This window comes from Tachysurus fulvidraco, unplaced genomic scaffold, assembly GCF_022655615.1.
Source record: "Tachysurus fulvidraco isolate hzauxx_2018 unplaced genomic scaffold, HZAU_PFXX_2.0 HiC_scaffold_71_np12, whole genome shotgun sequence".
Lineage (NCBI taxonomy): Eukaryota > Metazoa > Chordata > Actinopteri > Siluriformes > Bagridae > Tachysurus > Tachysurus fulvidraco.
Window position 1 is genome coordinate 24,543 of NW_025927180.1, and position 17,320 is coordinate 41,862.

General features: G+C 40.7%; 1 protein-coding gene across 1 annotated transcript; it reads left to right on the top strand.

Moving 5' to 3' along the window:
* The first annotated feature begins 582 nt into the window (after nt 1-582).
* On the top strand, nt 583-3,714 carry LOC125140628 (NLR family CARD domain-containing protein 3-like). Its single transcript, XM_047809769.1, has 2 exons — nt 583-1,469; nt 3,618-3,714. The coding sequence occupies exon 1, from the start codon at nt 584-586 to the stop codon at nt 1,352-1,354; it is 771 nt and encodes a 256-aa protein (XP_047665725.1). The 5' UTR covers nt 583; the 3' UTR covers nt 1,355-1,469; nt 3,618-3,714.
* Nucleotides 3,715-17,320: the final 13,606 nt, after the last annotated feature.

The following is a 17,320-nucleotide window of genomic DNA, read 5'->3' on the forward strand; positions in this document are numbered from 1 at the left end:
CGCTGGCATCGGAAAAACCGTCTCTGTGCAGAAGTTCATTGTGGACTGGGCTGAAGGGAAAGTAAATCAGGACGTCCACCTCATATTTCCACTTCCTTTCAGAGAGCTGAACTTGATGAAGGACCAGAAACTGAGCCTGATGGAGCTCCTTCATGTGTTTTTTAAGGAAACAAAAGAAACAGAAATGTCCAGTTTGGAAAAGGTTCTGTTCATTTTTGACGGATTGGACGAGTGTCGTTTTCCTCTAGATTTCCAGAACACAGTGAGAGTGTGTGATGTAACTGAATCAGCATCAGTGCCTGTGCTGCTGATAAACCTGATCAAAGGGAATCTGCTTCCCTCTGCTCTCATCTGGATCACCTCCAGACCTGCAGCAGCTAATCAAATCCCCTCTGAGTGTGTGGATCGAGTCACAGAGGTACGAGGGTTCAATGACCCACAGAAGGAGGAGTACTTCAGGAAGAGGATCAGTGATCAGAGCCTGGCCAATAACATCATCACACACCTGAAGTCATTAAGAAGCCTCTACATCATGTGTCACATCCCAGTCTTCTGCTGGATTACAGCCACTGTTCTAGAGAGAATGTTGGGTGAAGCTGAGGGTGGAGAGATCCCCAAGACTCTGACTCAAATGTACACACACTTCCTCATCATTCAGACAAACATCATCAGAGAAAAATACTCAAAGAAGCAGGAGAGTGATGAAGAAATGCTCCTTAAACTGGGACAACTGGCTTTTCAGCAGCTGAAGAAAGGGAACCTGATCTTCTATGATGGAGACCTGAGAGAGTGTGGTATTGATGTGACAGAAGCAGCAGTGTACTCAGGTGTGTGTACTCAGATCTTCAGAGAGGAGTTTGGGCTTCACCACAGTAAAGTGTACTGCTTTGTTCATCTGAGCATTCAGGAGCATCTCGCAGCTCTGTATGTGCACCTGACCTTCATGAAGGAGAAGAGAAATGTTCTTAAACAGAATCAGGTTTTTAACTGGAGGATGGAAGAAAATACAATCTCAGATGTACACATCAGTGCTGTAGATCAGACTTTAGAAAGTCAGACTGGACATCTGGATCTTTTCCTTCGCTTTCTTCTGGGTCTCTCACTGGAGTCCAATCAGAAACTCTTACATGTTTTAGTAACACAGACAGGAAGTAACCCTCAGAGCACACAGGAAACAGTTCAGTACATTAAGGAGCAGATCAGTGAAGATCTTCCTACAGAGAAATCCATCAATCTGTTCCACTGTCTGAATGAACTGGGTGATGATTCTCTAGTGGAGGAAATCCAACACTACCTGAAAAACAAAGTGAACTTTCTTCTTCCCAGCTTTCTGCTCTGGTGTTTGTGTTACTGACATCAGCACAGGAGCTGGATGAGTTTGACCTGAGTAAATATTTCAGTACAGATAAGATAACACAAGATGTTGTTCTGAAGATGATGCCTGTGATTACAGCATCCAGTAAAGCAATGTAAGTAAATGTGAATATAACTGTTCTACTGTTACAGTGTTAGAGAGAAACTGAACACACTCTAATATGGACTTTGGGATGTTCTGACCTGAAGGTGATACAGAGTGGAGTTCATGTAAATAGATAAATTAGGGAATAAAAACTGCATTAATAAATGAATGATACTGAAGTGCAGCTATTAAACATGTAGAAGCAGGTGATTACATTTGAGGGAGTTTTGTAGTTTTGTAGTTATGACTTATCTTAATATCTTACAATAATGATGAAGTTAGTGCTGGTTTTATGTTGGATGTTTGATGTATATTAAACACACCTGTGTACCAGACATAAAGAACCATGTTTACTGCAGTAATGACAAATTCTAATCCCCAAAAAGTTTTTATTCATTATTAGGTTTTATTTGTGAGGTGGAAATGGTCTTTCATAGAAAGCTGACTTTAAAAAGTTTTATACTCGTTAGAGGAAACATGTTTATAATAATAATAATAATAATAATAATAATAATAATAGTAATAATAATAATTAGAGAGAATTCGACTCTAGAGGCAGGAGGAAGCATCAATATAAAGAAGAGACTGTTGAACTTGGACAGAGTAGATTTTGAACCTATAAGGGGAACTTTTGAGAATTTTGAGAAAGTTGGAGGAAAACTAAAGGTTTATTTCATTTAAGCAATAGTTGAGACACGAGTGTGGAAGAGCAGAGTCACGTTTTATGGACATATAAAATACACTGCACTAAATTATAAACACAACACTTTTGTTTTTGTCCCATTTTTCATGAGCTGAACACAAAGATTTAAGACTTTTTCTATGTAAACAAAAGGCCAATTTCTCTCACATATTGTTCACAAATCTGTCTAAATCTGTGTTAGTGAGCACGTCTCCTGTTGGGAGACAATCTGTCCACCTCACAGGGGTGACGTCAAGATGCTGATTAGACATCATGATTATTACACAGGTGTGCTTTAGGCTTGTCCACATAATAAACTCTAAAATGTGCAGTTTTACTGTATTGGGGGTCGGGGGGGTTCAGTGACGAGTCAGTATCTGGTGTAACCACTATTTGCCTCACGCAGTGCAACACATCTCCTTCACATAGAGTAGATCAGGTTGTTGATTGTGACCTGTGGAATGTTGGTCCACTCGTCTTCATTGTCTGTGTGAAGTTGCTGGATTTTGGCAGGAGCTGGAACACGCTGTCGTATATACGCCGATCCAGAGCATCCCAAACATGCTTCGTTGTCCATAACATACGCCTGTTCATACCACAACCCCACCTCCACCATGGGCCACTCCATCCACATCGTTGTCATAGCAAACCGCTCAAATTCTTTGAGACGGCTTATGGTAGAGAAATGATCATTCATATCACGGGCAACAGCTCTGGTGGACAATCCTGCAGTCAGCATGCCAATTGCAGGTTCCCTCAAAACCTGCAACATCTGTGGCCTTGTGTTGTGTGATAAAACCTGCACATGTGACCTTTTATTGTGACCAGCCTAAGTCACACCTGTGTAATAATCATGCTGTCTAATCAGGATAGTGATATGACACCTGTGAGGTGGATGGATTTTCTCAGCAGATGAGACGTGCTCACTAACACAGATTTAGACAGATTTGTAAACTATATCTGAGACAAATTGGCCTTTTGTGTCCATAGAAAAAGTCTTAGATCTGCTTATGAACAATGGGACAAAAACAAAAGTGTTGTGTTTATAATTGTGTTCAGTGTATATACCAAGTTTACAGATTTACTAGTAATAATATGTTAAAAGTGTTGTTTTAAAGTCAATTTGTTCCTATAATAATTAGTCCGGTATCGATTGTTTGTTAAGGTCACATCACTTCAGGAATTTCTGGCCATAATGTGAGATCTTTGTCTTTTTCAATACAAGACAATCCCATATTATACAGGACAGGGACAACCCTACTCTAGATACTAGTTAGTTAGCTGTAGTTAAACACTAACTTTACCCATTTTAATGTCCTCAACATGTAGATGTGGACTGCAGTGTCACTTTAACCATATTGTCTAACTGGTGTTTGTACTTTCAGTATTTATAACAATGAGAAGGTTCAGTGAAAGCTTTGAGGACGAGTTTGATCATTTGTGTGAGTTCATTATGTTTTATTTTATTCCCTTTAGTATCAGCTGTGATGAACTTAGAGAGGAAAGTTGGTCACCTCTGTTCTCAGCGCTCAGATCAGAAACCTCCAAACTGAGAGAACTTCATCTGACTGTGGAAACACTGTATCTGTCTGAGTATAATCTAAAAGACTCAGGAGTGAAGATTCTCTGTGATGGACTGGAGAATCCTCACTGTAAAGTGGAGAAACTGGAGTAAGATCATCTCTCTGAGACTCACAATAACTCACTAAAAGCAGCAGTTATATACAGTGTTGTTTTTCACCTGAAATGTTCTGTAACACTACAACATTCAGAACGAATACATTAGTCATTAAGTGATAATGAGTTTTCTACAGAATCACTTAGGAAATAAATAAATAAATGAGTAAATAAGAGAACATTTATAAGAGTCATTATTTTTAACGCCAGCAAAACTTTTACAGCTCAAATAAACTTAATATCAATAATTGTAAATAATATAATAAACTAATATGACTGGTGCAGCCCCAGGGTCCTGGTCCCACCCATGTGGAGTCCTGGCCCACCTACATAAACTCTGTTATAATGTTAGAGTTATTAATAAAGCCCAGTTGTCACTCACTAGGAGCTGCTGCTTTAAGAAGCTTCATTGAGTGACGTTGCTCAGTAACATTTCTGTGTGGTGTTTAGTCGTGTAACAGACTAGTTTAATAAAGACTTTATATGAAAAGAAATTTCAGCTAAAACAATTTGTGTGATTTATCAGTTACTTTAAAACAATAATTTATCTAATATCATTAGTTAGATTTTCCTTCATGATTTAACATCATAGCCTGAAATGTTTAAATAAAAATATCCTGTGTTTGAACTGATAGTGTGTGTGTGTGTGTGTGTGTGTGTGTGTGTGTGTGTGTGTGTGTGTGTGTGTGTGTTTGTGTGTTTGTGTGTGTGTGCGTGCTACATAAACTGATAAATGAACAGATCTCTTTCAGCTCATTGTCCTCTTTTTACACTCATGTAAGTTCTTTTGAGTGACAGCTGATGTTGAGTTTCTTCTCAACCCTGTGCCCACCCTGTTTTACCCAGGACCACCTACTGTTCACTATCTGACAGGAATGTTGTGTTCAGTGTTAATTATACTTTATATAATAAAATCTGTAGATGAAGAGTGTGTCATTGTGTCTCTCTACAGTTTGTGGCAGTGTGGTGTCTCAGATGAAGACTGTGCTGCTCTGACTTCAGCTCTGAGATCAAACCCCTCACACCTGAGACACCTGGATCTGTCCTGTAATAAACTAGGAGACTCAGGAGTGAAGAATCTCTCTGCTGTACTGGAGAATCCTCACTGTAAACTGGAGACACTGAGGTAAGATCATCTCTCTGAGCATCACATGACCTTCTCCTCAGTAAGACACATTCTCTAATAGTGAGACTGAAGCAGAAGTTTTAGGTTCATCATCAATGTCCTGAGGAGGAAGATTGTTTCTTTTCACTGCACACTGATGATTTCTCACAGACTCTGATGTGACTGCAATGTGTCTGAAATTACTGTGAAATTTACTAAAACATTGGAACTAATGACACAAACTGGAGCTGGGACACAAACTAAATGTACTGTGTGAGCTGCAGGGTTTAAAAGCAGCACTGACATGGAAATGATGGAAATAAATAGAACTTGGAGACTAAACTTACACAAGAGTCTCTGGTCAGCTCACACTATCAGAATATATGTGACTGTGTGTGTTGGATGTAATAATGTCACTCAGAGATCAGGTGGATGGTCACTGGGGGTCACTTTACTGTATCTGGGGTAAAACAGCACCAAAAGGTTTATCATAAAATAACAATCTATCTGACAATAAGCTATCGGTACCACAGGACATTTCTGTATCTGTACAGTTCGTTGCACCTTAACATGTTACATAATATTACATGTATATAATACTTTATATATATTATTTATATTTATACTTATACATACATATATGTATGGTCATATATATGTCTAGTAGTACACTGTGTGTACTATGTATGAACACATTGCATCCTTTCCACATTTTCCACATTTGCACATTTCAATGGTACTGAGCATTTTGCACATTTTTTTTTCATTTATTTATTTATTTTTAACCTGTCTGTAAACTGTTCTATTTATGTTTCTACTATTGTATGTAAATGGTTCTGCAATTTCTGGAGCTCGCTCCCAAGAATTTCACTCACCAAGGCACATGTGCCGTGGTGATGTGGCAATAAAGGTGACTTGACTTGACTTGACATACAGTGCATCAGTGTCACATTGGAAGTCTTAACTGAATAAACAGAAGTTCTGAGTTTACAAGCAGGACAATTAACACACTCTTCATACTCAAACACAACTAGGAGCTGACTGACAAAATAAGTAAACTTTGGTGTAGTTTATAGTTCAAACTTGGGCTTAAAAATGATCCAAACTTAATTATTAAAACGGAGCGATCATTGATGTGACTTACCAGCAGGAGGCGCTATGAAACTCTGATTATAAAGCTGCGCCCCACAACATCATGTTGCACAACCGCAAGTGACAACAGACAATGGGGAGTTTCTCAATTTATACTGAAATGAACAACAATATGTTTAAACTCGGTTACATAAAGAATTGATGGATTTACCCTCCACCAGGGGGCAGAAGGGCTGCATGATGAAGGTTAAAATGATCATCAAGAGGCAGTTATCTGTCAGCTATCAGCTTTTTATTTCAATTATGCTTCATTATTTTCAATTATGAATATTTTACAGTCAGGTCTGTAAAATTTGTTATGAACAGAAGAGAAATAAAGAAGTTCTGTGTATTATAATATAAGAAGATATAAAATTGTGTTCAGTGTACAAGTGGGTCTGTTTTACACTCTAACTGTTATAATAAAATTAAATTGTAATAAGACTCCACTGTAGAAAACAGAATGATTCAGAGCTGAATGAACTAAACCTACACTATACATGTCAGTATTTGTACTATACATTTGTGTTGTCAAGGTTTTAGTTAGAAACACAAGTCTATCAACATGATCCAGCTTTAGTGAGGACCACAAGAGAGGAACAATATTCCCCCAGTACTAAAAGCCCTCTCTGAAGGGGAACCTACACCTGACCTAAATTATATTAAAAACTGGACACTGCTGAGTTTGTTATTCAGAGATTATAAATTACTCCCCAAGGTTTTGGCCAACAGACTGAGTGAAGTGTTAGAACAAGTCGTCCATTGTGATCAGACAGATTGTGTCCCAGGAAGATGAATGTTTATAATATTTCTGTTATCTGGGATCTTTTAGATATCAGTAAGAGTCTTAACCAGATTTTGGTCTAGTGTCAGTAGACCTAGAAAAGACTTTTGACCGAGTCGAACACAACTATTTATGAATGTGTTCACAGCATTTAGTTTTAGTCCTGATTTTGTTTCCATGATAAAGGTTTTGTACAGTGATGTTGAAAGTCTACTGAAAGTTAATGGTGACTTATGTGGTTCCTTATAAAGTTTATAGAGGTGTTATAAAGGTTGTGTCTTGTCTGGTGTGTTGTATACTTTAGTAATAGAAAGACTTTTAAACAAGTTAAGAACAGATTTGTACTGATTATATATTCTGAAGTTCACAAACCTGTTTATCAGCTGATGATGATGATGATGTTTTAATTAAATCAGAGGTAAGTTTGATGTTGGAAATATTAAAACAATTTTAAAACATCTCTGTTACAAAAGTAAAGTGATATAAATGTAAACCCATGGATGTCCATATTGTTTACAGAGTTAAAGTGTTTCATGCCTTTCTGCAGTGTAATAGATGAACATTTATTGTGTTCTAGTCTATTTGATGTGAGGAAATTTTCTCACTAGAAATCTTTATTTGTGGTTTCTGTCACAATTATTTATTTAATATATCTGACAATATTTTAGTTATTGTAATAAAGGGTTTTAAAAATCTGTTGATGAAGAGTGCGTTATTGTGTCTCTATACAGGTTGGAGAATTGTGATGTCTCAGATGAAGGCTGTGCTGCTCTGACTTCAGCTCTGAGATCAAACCCCTCACACCTGAGATACCTGGAACTGTCCCGTAATAAACTAGGAGACTCAGGAGTGAAGAGTCTCTCTGCTGTACTGGAGAATCCTCACTGTAAACTGGAGACACTGAGGTAAGATCATCTATTAAAACATTAATAATAAATCATGGTCTAATCTTCATCCAGGTCGTAATAATAGATAAACACATTGTGTATAAATAAAACACAGTCACAGTTGTTCTTGTCAATACTGAATAAACCATTTACACTTTCACTGTCTGGGGTTAAAAAATACACCAATGAACTAACAACTTCTCCAAACACTAATTAGAGCCTGACCCTGTTTTAGGTCTGATTACTGACAGTCTGATCTTCTCAAGAAAGATCTGTTCATGTGAACTCGGATTAAAACAGAGATTTTGTTGAGATGTGAAACAGAGAAAAAGTTACAGAAAACATTGACATTAATATTTTATTTCTCACATACACAACCATACACAGTACGACACGTAGTGACATGTTTTTAATCTGTCTGTGATTTAAACATCAAATAAAATAGAATAATAAAAAAAAAGAAACTAGAATAAAAATAGAATAGATGTAACAAATAGAAATGTAAGGATCAGTTTAATGGAGTGTAAAAATAAATGTGAATATGGATCAGTGGCAGAACAATGTGAGTGTTTTAATAAAGTTCAGATGTGTTAAATACTGCAATATATGAAATATGTTCTGTGTAAAATAAAATCTGGCTGATGTCTCAGTGTTGTGTATGAAAGTCCAGAAAAAGTCCAAGTTCTAGTCTTATGTGTTGTCCTGGTCTGTAAAGTGTGTGTTACTCAGTCCACAATAATACACACTGTGTTCTGTGATGAAAGTGATTAAACACTAGAAATGTCCCTGTGTACAACCAGTGAAGAGTGTGTTATTGTGTCTCTATACAGGTTGGAGAGTTGTGGTGTCTCAGATGAAGGCTGTGCTGCTCTGACTTCAGCTCTGAGATCAAACCCCTCACACCTGAGATACCTGGATCTGTCTAATAATAAACTAGGAGACTCAGTAAAGAAGCTGCTGTCTGATCTTAAGGATGATGAACATTACAAACTACAGACAGTGGAGTGAGTAATGACCTGTTAATAAAAGTTTACCCTCATTATCATTACACATTGATACACATCACATTTCTCTTCAATAACTTTCACATTATCAGGTTAGAAAATGTCACTATATTCTGTTTAATCAGGATTTTTCTAACGATTCTCTTTAATGCTGTTTTGTGTTCAGTAAAGTGTGTTGATGTAAAATTCATGTGAAGGCAGAAAACAGGGATTCAGACAGTCTACAAAAAGTCACCAATGAGTTGATGAGAGTGATTGTTAATGAACATTGTGTCTTCTGTCATTCCTGTAAAATTCACCTGAGTTTGTTCTTAAAGTCTGCACTTAAATATAAATGTAGAACAAGATCTAAATGACACAGTAGTGTTTGTTATATAAAAAAGCTCCTGTGATTGGATAAGAGCAGTGATGTGATGGGTAAAGATCTGCTCATTATCCTGTTAGAACTTGTGGAAGTTCTCATTTGTTCTAGTTAAATGTTAGAACACAGATGTTAGTAAGAATGAAGAAATGTTGAATGATTCATTATAAACAGGAGATGATGATGTTTCTGTTGGAGCAGAGATGATTACATGCTGTTGGTCATGAAGTACCACAGTCCACTTTGTGCTGATTAATTCACATCTTTTTCTTTCATATTCAGGCTCTAATGAATATCTGTGTGTGATGAAGACTCCAGTGTTCCTGCATTACCATGATGGAGAATAGAGAACATGTTTATTAACACATCACTCATTTAGTTCTAACACATTAAACACACACAGAGACGTGAGAAGTGTGTGTTCATCGTGTACAGTGAATCAGACTAAACACAATTCTACACTGAGATTATAATGACCTCTGATCCCTGGATAAAATTCCCTGGACCTCAATCCCATAAAAACCTGAGAGATTATTTGTAACAGCAGGTGAAAATCCACATGAACTCGAGCTGAACCCTGTTCATTTTACTGTTTGTGTGATTTATTATTTATTTATTATTGTGGTATAATTTACACTTTTTACACATGTATACTTATAGCTATATTACTGAGTACATAACTAAAATTATATTGTATAAAGGCACTTAAAATGTCTTGTATAAATACATCATATATTTAGAAGGAATGAATTACATAAATACAATGTCATTATTTTTGTGGTGTAAAATTAATAGTCTAACATTCTGTAGAAAAACTATTTTTGTTCTTCAAATATATAATCTATATAAATAAAGTTCTTCAAACATATCCAGATCCAAGATGGCGGCGCGGCAGTAGCACGCAGCGGCCTTTCCGGATTCAATACGGTGCTAATTACGTTTTTAAGTTTTTATTTACGGTTTTGAGCCCGACCATTGCTTCTACATGGATGCCAGAGACAGCGGTGTTCATGTATACAAACATGTATACAAACACCAGGACCTAATAAAGTACAGAAATCGTGTAACAACCAACCTGCACGATGATGTACTGGTTAGGCTTCGTGACCTCGGCTTGCTGCGGAGACCAGGCCTCCAGTCCCCGGTGTCGCCTGATACCAGAGACCAGGGGAGGGGACGCCGAAAGCGGTTCGCGAGGAAGCGGAAGCGTGGTAAGCGAGCGGGCGTCCGTGCTAGGCTAAAAACAAACCCTAGCCGGCCGGCTCTCCCATCCATTCTACTATCCAACGTTTGCTCCCTGGACAATAAACTGGACTACATCCGACTCGAACGCTCTACACGGAGAGAGGTTAGAAACTGCTGTGTGTTTGTTTTCACGGAGACGTGGCTCAGCGACAGAGTTCCGGACGCCGCCATTCAGCTGGACGGGCTAACTTCATTTAGAGCCGACAGAAATGCAGCTCTTTGCGGTAAGACTCGCGGTGGTGGTGTGTGTGTTTATATCAACACGGAATGGTGCAAGAACTCTGTGCTTGTTTCTACTTACTGCTCATCGTCAGTAGAGTTTGTGACTGTTAGATGCAGACCATTTTATTTACCACGGGAATTTACTACTGTTTACATTGTCGGAGTTTACATTCCTCCTAGCGCTAATGCTAAAGAGGCGCTAAGTGAGCTATACGGAGCTATTAGCGACCTACAGAATGTTCACCCCGACGGACTTTTTATCATCGCCGGAGATTTTAACCATGCAAATCTTAAGTCAGTGCTCCCTAAATTCCATCAGCATGTGGACTTTGCTACGAGAGGTGAAAACACGCTGGATCTTGTTTACACAAACATTCCCGGCGCGTACCGTGCGGAGCCCCGCCCCCACCTCGGCTACTCAGACCACATCACTGTTATGCTAATTCCTGCATACAGACCACTCGTCAGACGCTCAAAACCGGTTCTGAAGCAGGTGAAAACCTGGCCAGCAGGAGCCACTTCTGCTCTTCAGGACTGCTTTGAGTGCACTGACTGGAATATCTTCAGGGAGGCTGCAACCAACGGCGACTCCGTCAACTTGGAGGAGTACACGTCAGCAGTGACCAGTTACATCGGCAAGTGCATTGATGACGTGACCGTTTCCAAGACCATCACTACACGCCCCAACCAGAAGCCGTGGATGAATGCTAATGTGCGTGCTCTGCTGAGGTCTAGGGACCTAGCCTTCAGAACAGGGGACAGGGTGGCCCTAAGAACAGCAAGGGCCAAACTGTCCCGAGCCATCAGAGAGGCAAAGCGTGCACATGCCCAGACAATCCACAGCCACTTCCAGGACAGCGGAGACACCCGGCGCATGTGGCAGGGCATACAGGCGATCACAAACTACAAGACAGCTTCACCTGCTTGTGATAGCGACGCCTCCCTCCCAGACGCGTTGAACGAGTTCTACGCTCGGTTCGAGGTACAGAACAACGTTACGCCAAGGAAGACCATCCCTCGTCCCGACGACCAGGTACTCTGTCTATCCACGGCCGACGTGAGGAGATCTCTATGCAGAGTTAACCCACGGAAGGCTGCTGGACCAGACAACATTCCTGGCAGGGTGCTCAGAGAATGTGCGGAACAGCTAGCGGATGTCTTTACGGACATCTTCAACATTTCCCTGAGCAGCGCCGTTGTTCCTACGTGCCTCAAAACTACCACCATCGTTCCTGTCCCAAAGAAGTCTACAGTGTCTTGCCTCAATGACTATCGTCCCGTTGCACTCACACCCATAGTTATGAAGTGCTTCGAGAAGCTCGTCATGAGGCACATCAAGACCCAGCTACCACCCTCACTTGACCCCCTACAGTTCGCGTATCGTCCAAACCGCTCCACAGACGATGCCATTACCACAGCCCTCCACTTAGCCCTCACCCATCTGGACAATAAGGACACTTATGTACGAATGCTGTTCATAGACTTTAGTTCAGCATTCAATACAATCATCCCTCAGCACCTGATTGGGAAGCTGAGCCTGCTGGGACTAAACACCTCCCTTTGCAACTGGATCCTGGACTTCCTGACTGGGAGACCTCAGTCAGTCCGGATCGGGAACAGCATCTCCAGCACCACCACACTGAACACTGGAGCTCCTCAAGGCTGCGTGCTCAGTCCACTGCTGTTCACTCTGCTGACTCACGACTGTGCAGCAATGCACAGATCGAATCATATTATTAAGTTCGCCGATGACACGACCGTGGTGGGTCTCATCAACAAGAACGACGAGTCAGCATACAGGGAGGAGGTGCAACAACTAACTGCCTGGTGTAGAGCCAACAACCTTTCTCTGAATGTGGACAAAACTAAAGAGATGGTTGTGGACTTCAGGAGAGCACAGAGCGACCACTCTCCGCTGAACATCGACGGATCATCTGTAGAGATCGTCAAGAGCACCAAATTTCTGGGTGTTCATCTAGCGGAGAACCTCACCTGGTCACTCAACACCAGCGCCATCACCAAGAAAGCCCAGCAGCGTCTCTACTTCCTCCGAAGGCTGAGAAAGGCACATCTCCCTCCCCCAACCCTGACCATGTTCTACAGAGGGACCAAGAGATACAACATGATACATCTGGTGAGTTCGGGCTGTGCAATGAGCGTGCGCATATTAATTTTTTTCAGCTTTATTGCGCAATTCTCGAACGTTTCACACTCTCACACCTCAGGGTGTCAGTTTACAGGCATATTTTCAAAACAGAATTCTAGGCAGAGGGTCTCTCTGTTATAGGACTTTTGAACTAAGCATGCAGTCCTTTTATACAAAGTTATACAGTAAACAAATAAACAACTAAACCTGAACAGACGGACATGTCCATAGAAAAATATTCATATAAAATCCATTTTTGAGTCTTTTGACTTCATTTTTTTTTTGGTGAAAGCCAAGACATGTGGCTATGACCCTCAGTTGCTGTTTATCAACCATCATTAAATACAGCAATGTATGTAATCAGTTTATCAGGTAAACAACTCAGACGGAAATAAAAATTCACCATTCTAGCCTCTATAACTCTGTGTCAGTAAGGCTTAGAATCAAGCGGACACTTGTGTCGGAAACTAGAGACTCTCTTCTTTCCAATGAGACCAAGCTCACCTCTGTGTGTCAAAGTATATGGGAGCTGTACCACTTTTTATGTGGGTATGTCATCTAGGCGAAAATCATGAAAATGGGGGGGGGGTAATTAAACACCAACTCAATCTTTAACCTTTTTACCACTAAACCCTTAAACAACCCCTCAGAATCTGTGGAGGTGAAGCTGGAGACCTTTGTTTTTCTGGGTTTTCCAGATTGCTAACTGCTGTTCCTATCATTTAATTTAACAAACGCACTTTCTGTCTGCTGGAATTTTATTTTTAAGTCCATCAACGAACAGTTCTTATGAAATACAAAGACCTACATGTCTCCTTTACCACTTTTTTTTATGATGGTCTTAAATGTTTAAGATCTTTTTGCAAGTTACTGTATTCCATGCCCATAGTGCATAGTATGAATATGCAGTTTTCCCCAAATCTGCCCAAACCCTGGGTACATAAAAGCAACCACTTGGATGAGCTTTAGCTGATAACTAGCAGAATTGGGACAGAGGAGGGTACAGAGGTAAGCTGGAAGTTTACCTCACATGGCTTTATATATAAAAATATACCAATGCTGTTTTCTGTGGGTGGTCAGTGATGTCCAACTCACCAGATCATAAAGAATACAATGGTGAATAAGGGACGTTGCATTTGTAATAAAGGAGACGTAAAGTGTAGAGACGCATGATACACTGGATCAAGGCTCCGTATGATGGAGGAGGCTGCGTGCATATATGTAGAGAGATGGATTAGTAATGACACCGGACACAGAAAATAGAATTTAAACTGGGATCTTTTATTTCAGACTGCATGTTAAGCGGTGCAGCGTTAATTATGCAAACTTTGGGGAAGATGGAGCTGGAAAGGTAGGACTAGTGAATAAAACTGTTGACAATCAAAAAGTCAGCTTCCCTCCTAACAGTGTGTATCATTTTTAACCAACTAACAGACACAACAAAGATCGTGACCTGGGGATGAATCACCTGATGATCAGCAGTTCAGTTTTGCTAGGGCTTTAACTGATGAGCAGTCATCCATGATGAAATTTCTGCCAGACATGCTGAGATCCGGTCAGAAGCTGTGGCATCTGAGGGTGGGAAAGAGAAGATAAGTTGTGTATCATCAGCATAGCAGTGGTAAGAGAACCCATGTGAGTAAATAACTTCCCCAAGAGAGTGAGTATACAGGGAGAAAAGAAGAGGACCAAGTACTGAGCCCTGTGGGACACCAGTGGTGAGTTTGCGTTGAAGCAGATGTCCACAATTTTCAAGGCCTGCAATCAGATTTGGGGTTTACATGCACCGGTGCACAATCCCACATCATGCTTGCTCAGAGTTCCTTAAGAACTGCAGATGTCATTCCCCTCCATGTTACCTGATATGAGCGTCCTTCCAGGTAGGAAGCGAACCTTTCCCAAGCTGATCCGCAAATCCCAAGACTCTTGAGGGTATGGCACAGTCACTTACCTTAAGCTGACAAGCAACAGCAACAAGATTCATGTTACCTTTTTAATGGGAAAAGCACGGGTTGCCCCATTGAATCTGATGACCAAACCACGAATGGAGCTCACTGCTGCAGTACTGGGAGTACATATGGACAAAATGCTATCTGAGGAAATGCATATGGAAATGGAACGGTCTCTGTTTTGGACAGATAGCATGACTCTTTTGAGGTATATATGGAATGAAAACAGATTTCAAACCTTTGTTGCCAAGCGTCTGAATGTCAGAGGTGCATCGGAGGTGTCTCAGTGGAAATACATAAGCATCAAACTAAATCCTGGTGACTGTGCTTCACGTGGACTGCGCATTGATACATTTCTGAAAGGTCAGTTCTGGATCAGTGGTCCAGATTTCTTAAAGAAATCCCCTGATTGCTGTCCAGACCCTCCATCTGAGCTTGTTCTATCCCCAGATGATCCTGAATTAAGAAAAGTTATTAAGGTCAATTCAAAGGTTGGCGAACAGAAAATGGAAATCTTCCTATTGACAGGCTGACCCCTGATCTACCACCCTTTACTTGTGTAGGGGTTGATTATTTTGGACCACTGTAAATAAAGTGAGGGCGTAACAATGTTAAACGCTATGGAGTGATTTTCACATGTCTTGCCAGCCGTGCAATACATCTGGAAGTTGCACATTCGCTTGATACTGACTCCTGCATACACGCATTCAGACGTTTCATTGCTAGAAGAGGGCAAGTGTCTGAGTTACGGTCTGACAATGGAACAAACCTTGTCGGAACTGAAAGAAGCCCTGAAATCTTGAAATTTACAGCAGATAGAACAAAGTCTACTTCAAAAGGGAGTAAAATTGGACCTTCAATCCTCCCCATGGTGCTCATTATGGGGGGATATGGGAGAGGCTCATTTGCATGGTCAAGTAAATATTACTGTTGGTAACCAGCCATCAACGTTTGGATGATGAAGGCCTTCAAACAGTGATGTGCGAAATTGAGGCCATTCTTAATAGCCGTCCACTTACAACAATCTCTGACAATCCAAATGATTTAAACCCACTAACACCTAATCATCTTTTACAGCTTACGTTTCAGCCTGTGTTACCTCCAGGGTTGTTTGTAAAGGAAGATTTGTATATCGGACGTCGCTGGAGGCAGGTGCAGAACATTGCCGATATGTTCTGGAAGCGCTGGGTCAAAGAATACCTACCTCTTCTGTAGACGTGGCAAAAGTGGACCCGCGCCAGACGCAACTTCCAACAAGGAGACATTGTACTGGTAGCAGACATCGCCGCACCACGAGGATCATGGCTGTTAGCCCGAGTCACTGAAGCCCTCCCTGATTCTCAAGGCTTGGTTCGCAGTGTGCGACTTCAAACCCAAACAAGCCAACTTCAGAGACCCGTCAGCAAGATTTCCTTGCTGGTAGAAGGCCAGCAACTTAAAGTTGACTATGCCAATATGGACTTGTGCACGTGCATACACTCACACAGATGCATACACTGATTATTTGCATACAATAAATTGTAATTTGTAAATAGATCATGGCTCTTGATTCCTTTATTTTGAATAGGACCTTTATTTTGACAGAGCTTGAGATGGCCTTAAAGTTAAGATGGCCACCGCTCACCTGTTAGATTAATCTAGAGAACAAAGGAAAGGCATAGAGGCATATAGTTCTTTACAAGACTTTTGGATTATGTTTGCCTGTCTGTCTGCTTGCCTGCCTGCCTGTCTGCTTGCCTGCCTATCTGCTATCCTACCTGCCTGTCTACCATCCATCCATATCACCCCTTCGAAGGTACAATTTATAATTTATTTGAAAGCTTGTCAAAGGACCGACTAACGTCAACTCATTTGAAATATGACATAAAAGGACCCAGCAGTTAAAGGCAAATCCTTGATCTAGTTGTAACTTCATTGCAAGTCACAGTCTCTACTGTCCGTATTCACCTTTGTCTGGTTCTGGATCAGAGTCCCTAGGGTTCTTCATCCTAACAGGAGCTTCTAGTTGTCTATGAAGTCAGATCTGTGTGTGTGTGTGTGTGTGTGTGTGTGTGTGTGTAAGAGACTGGGTGTCATTCAGTACGTAATACTGTATATTCATCTGCTGTCGTAAATGGCTGTCACATTTACTACTTTTACTTAGTTTATTTATTTCATTCACATTTGTGTGTCCCCATTATTGTTACTCTTTCAGTGTGTGAGGTGTGTATGTCCTTGTCCTGCGGGTTCAGATGAAGCTGCTTTTTCTCTCAGCATCTCACCCGGTTTGCTGGACCTTATGAAGTGAAGCAAAAGTTAAGTCCCACTAACTATGTTCTCAGTACACCTGGTCGTAGACCATTAACCTGTTAAAACCGTATCATGCTCAGCCTTCACCAGCGGAGTCCAAACCTGCCCCAGCTGTGATATCAGTGATGACTCTCTCGGGGTTAGGGTTAGGGTAGGTTTTTGAAAGAGTACAATGACTCCCCCCATCACCGAGTCTTAACCTGTGTGGTTAGATAGGGAGACAAGGGAAAGGCACTGGCCGACGCATGTTATTGCTACAGCTATCGCTCTGTCAGAACTTTGTATGTATGTAGGTCCCAAATGGGTTAGGGTTAGGGGTTAGGGTTAGGGTAATAGGGATAAATGCGAAAGTGCACCCCTCTGGTTAGGGTTAGGGTTA

What these genes read in the sequence shown, in the direction of transcription:
- LOC125140628 (XM_047809769.1), top strand. Translation starts at nt 584, where the DNA reads ATGTTGGGTGAAGCTGAGGGTGGAGAGATCCCCAAGACTCTGACTCAA.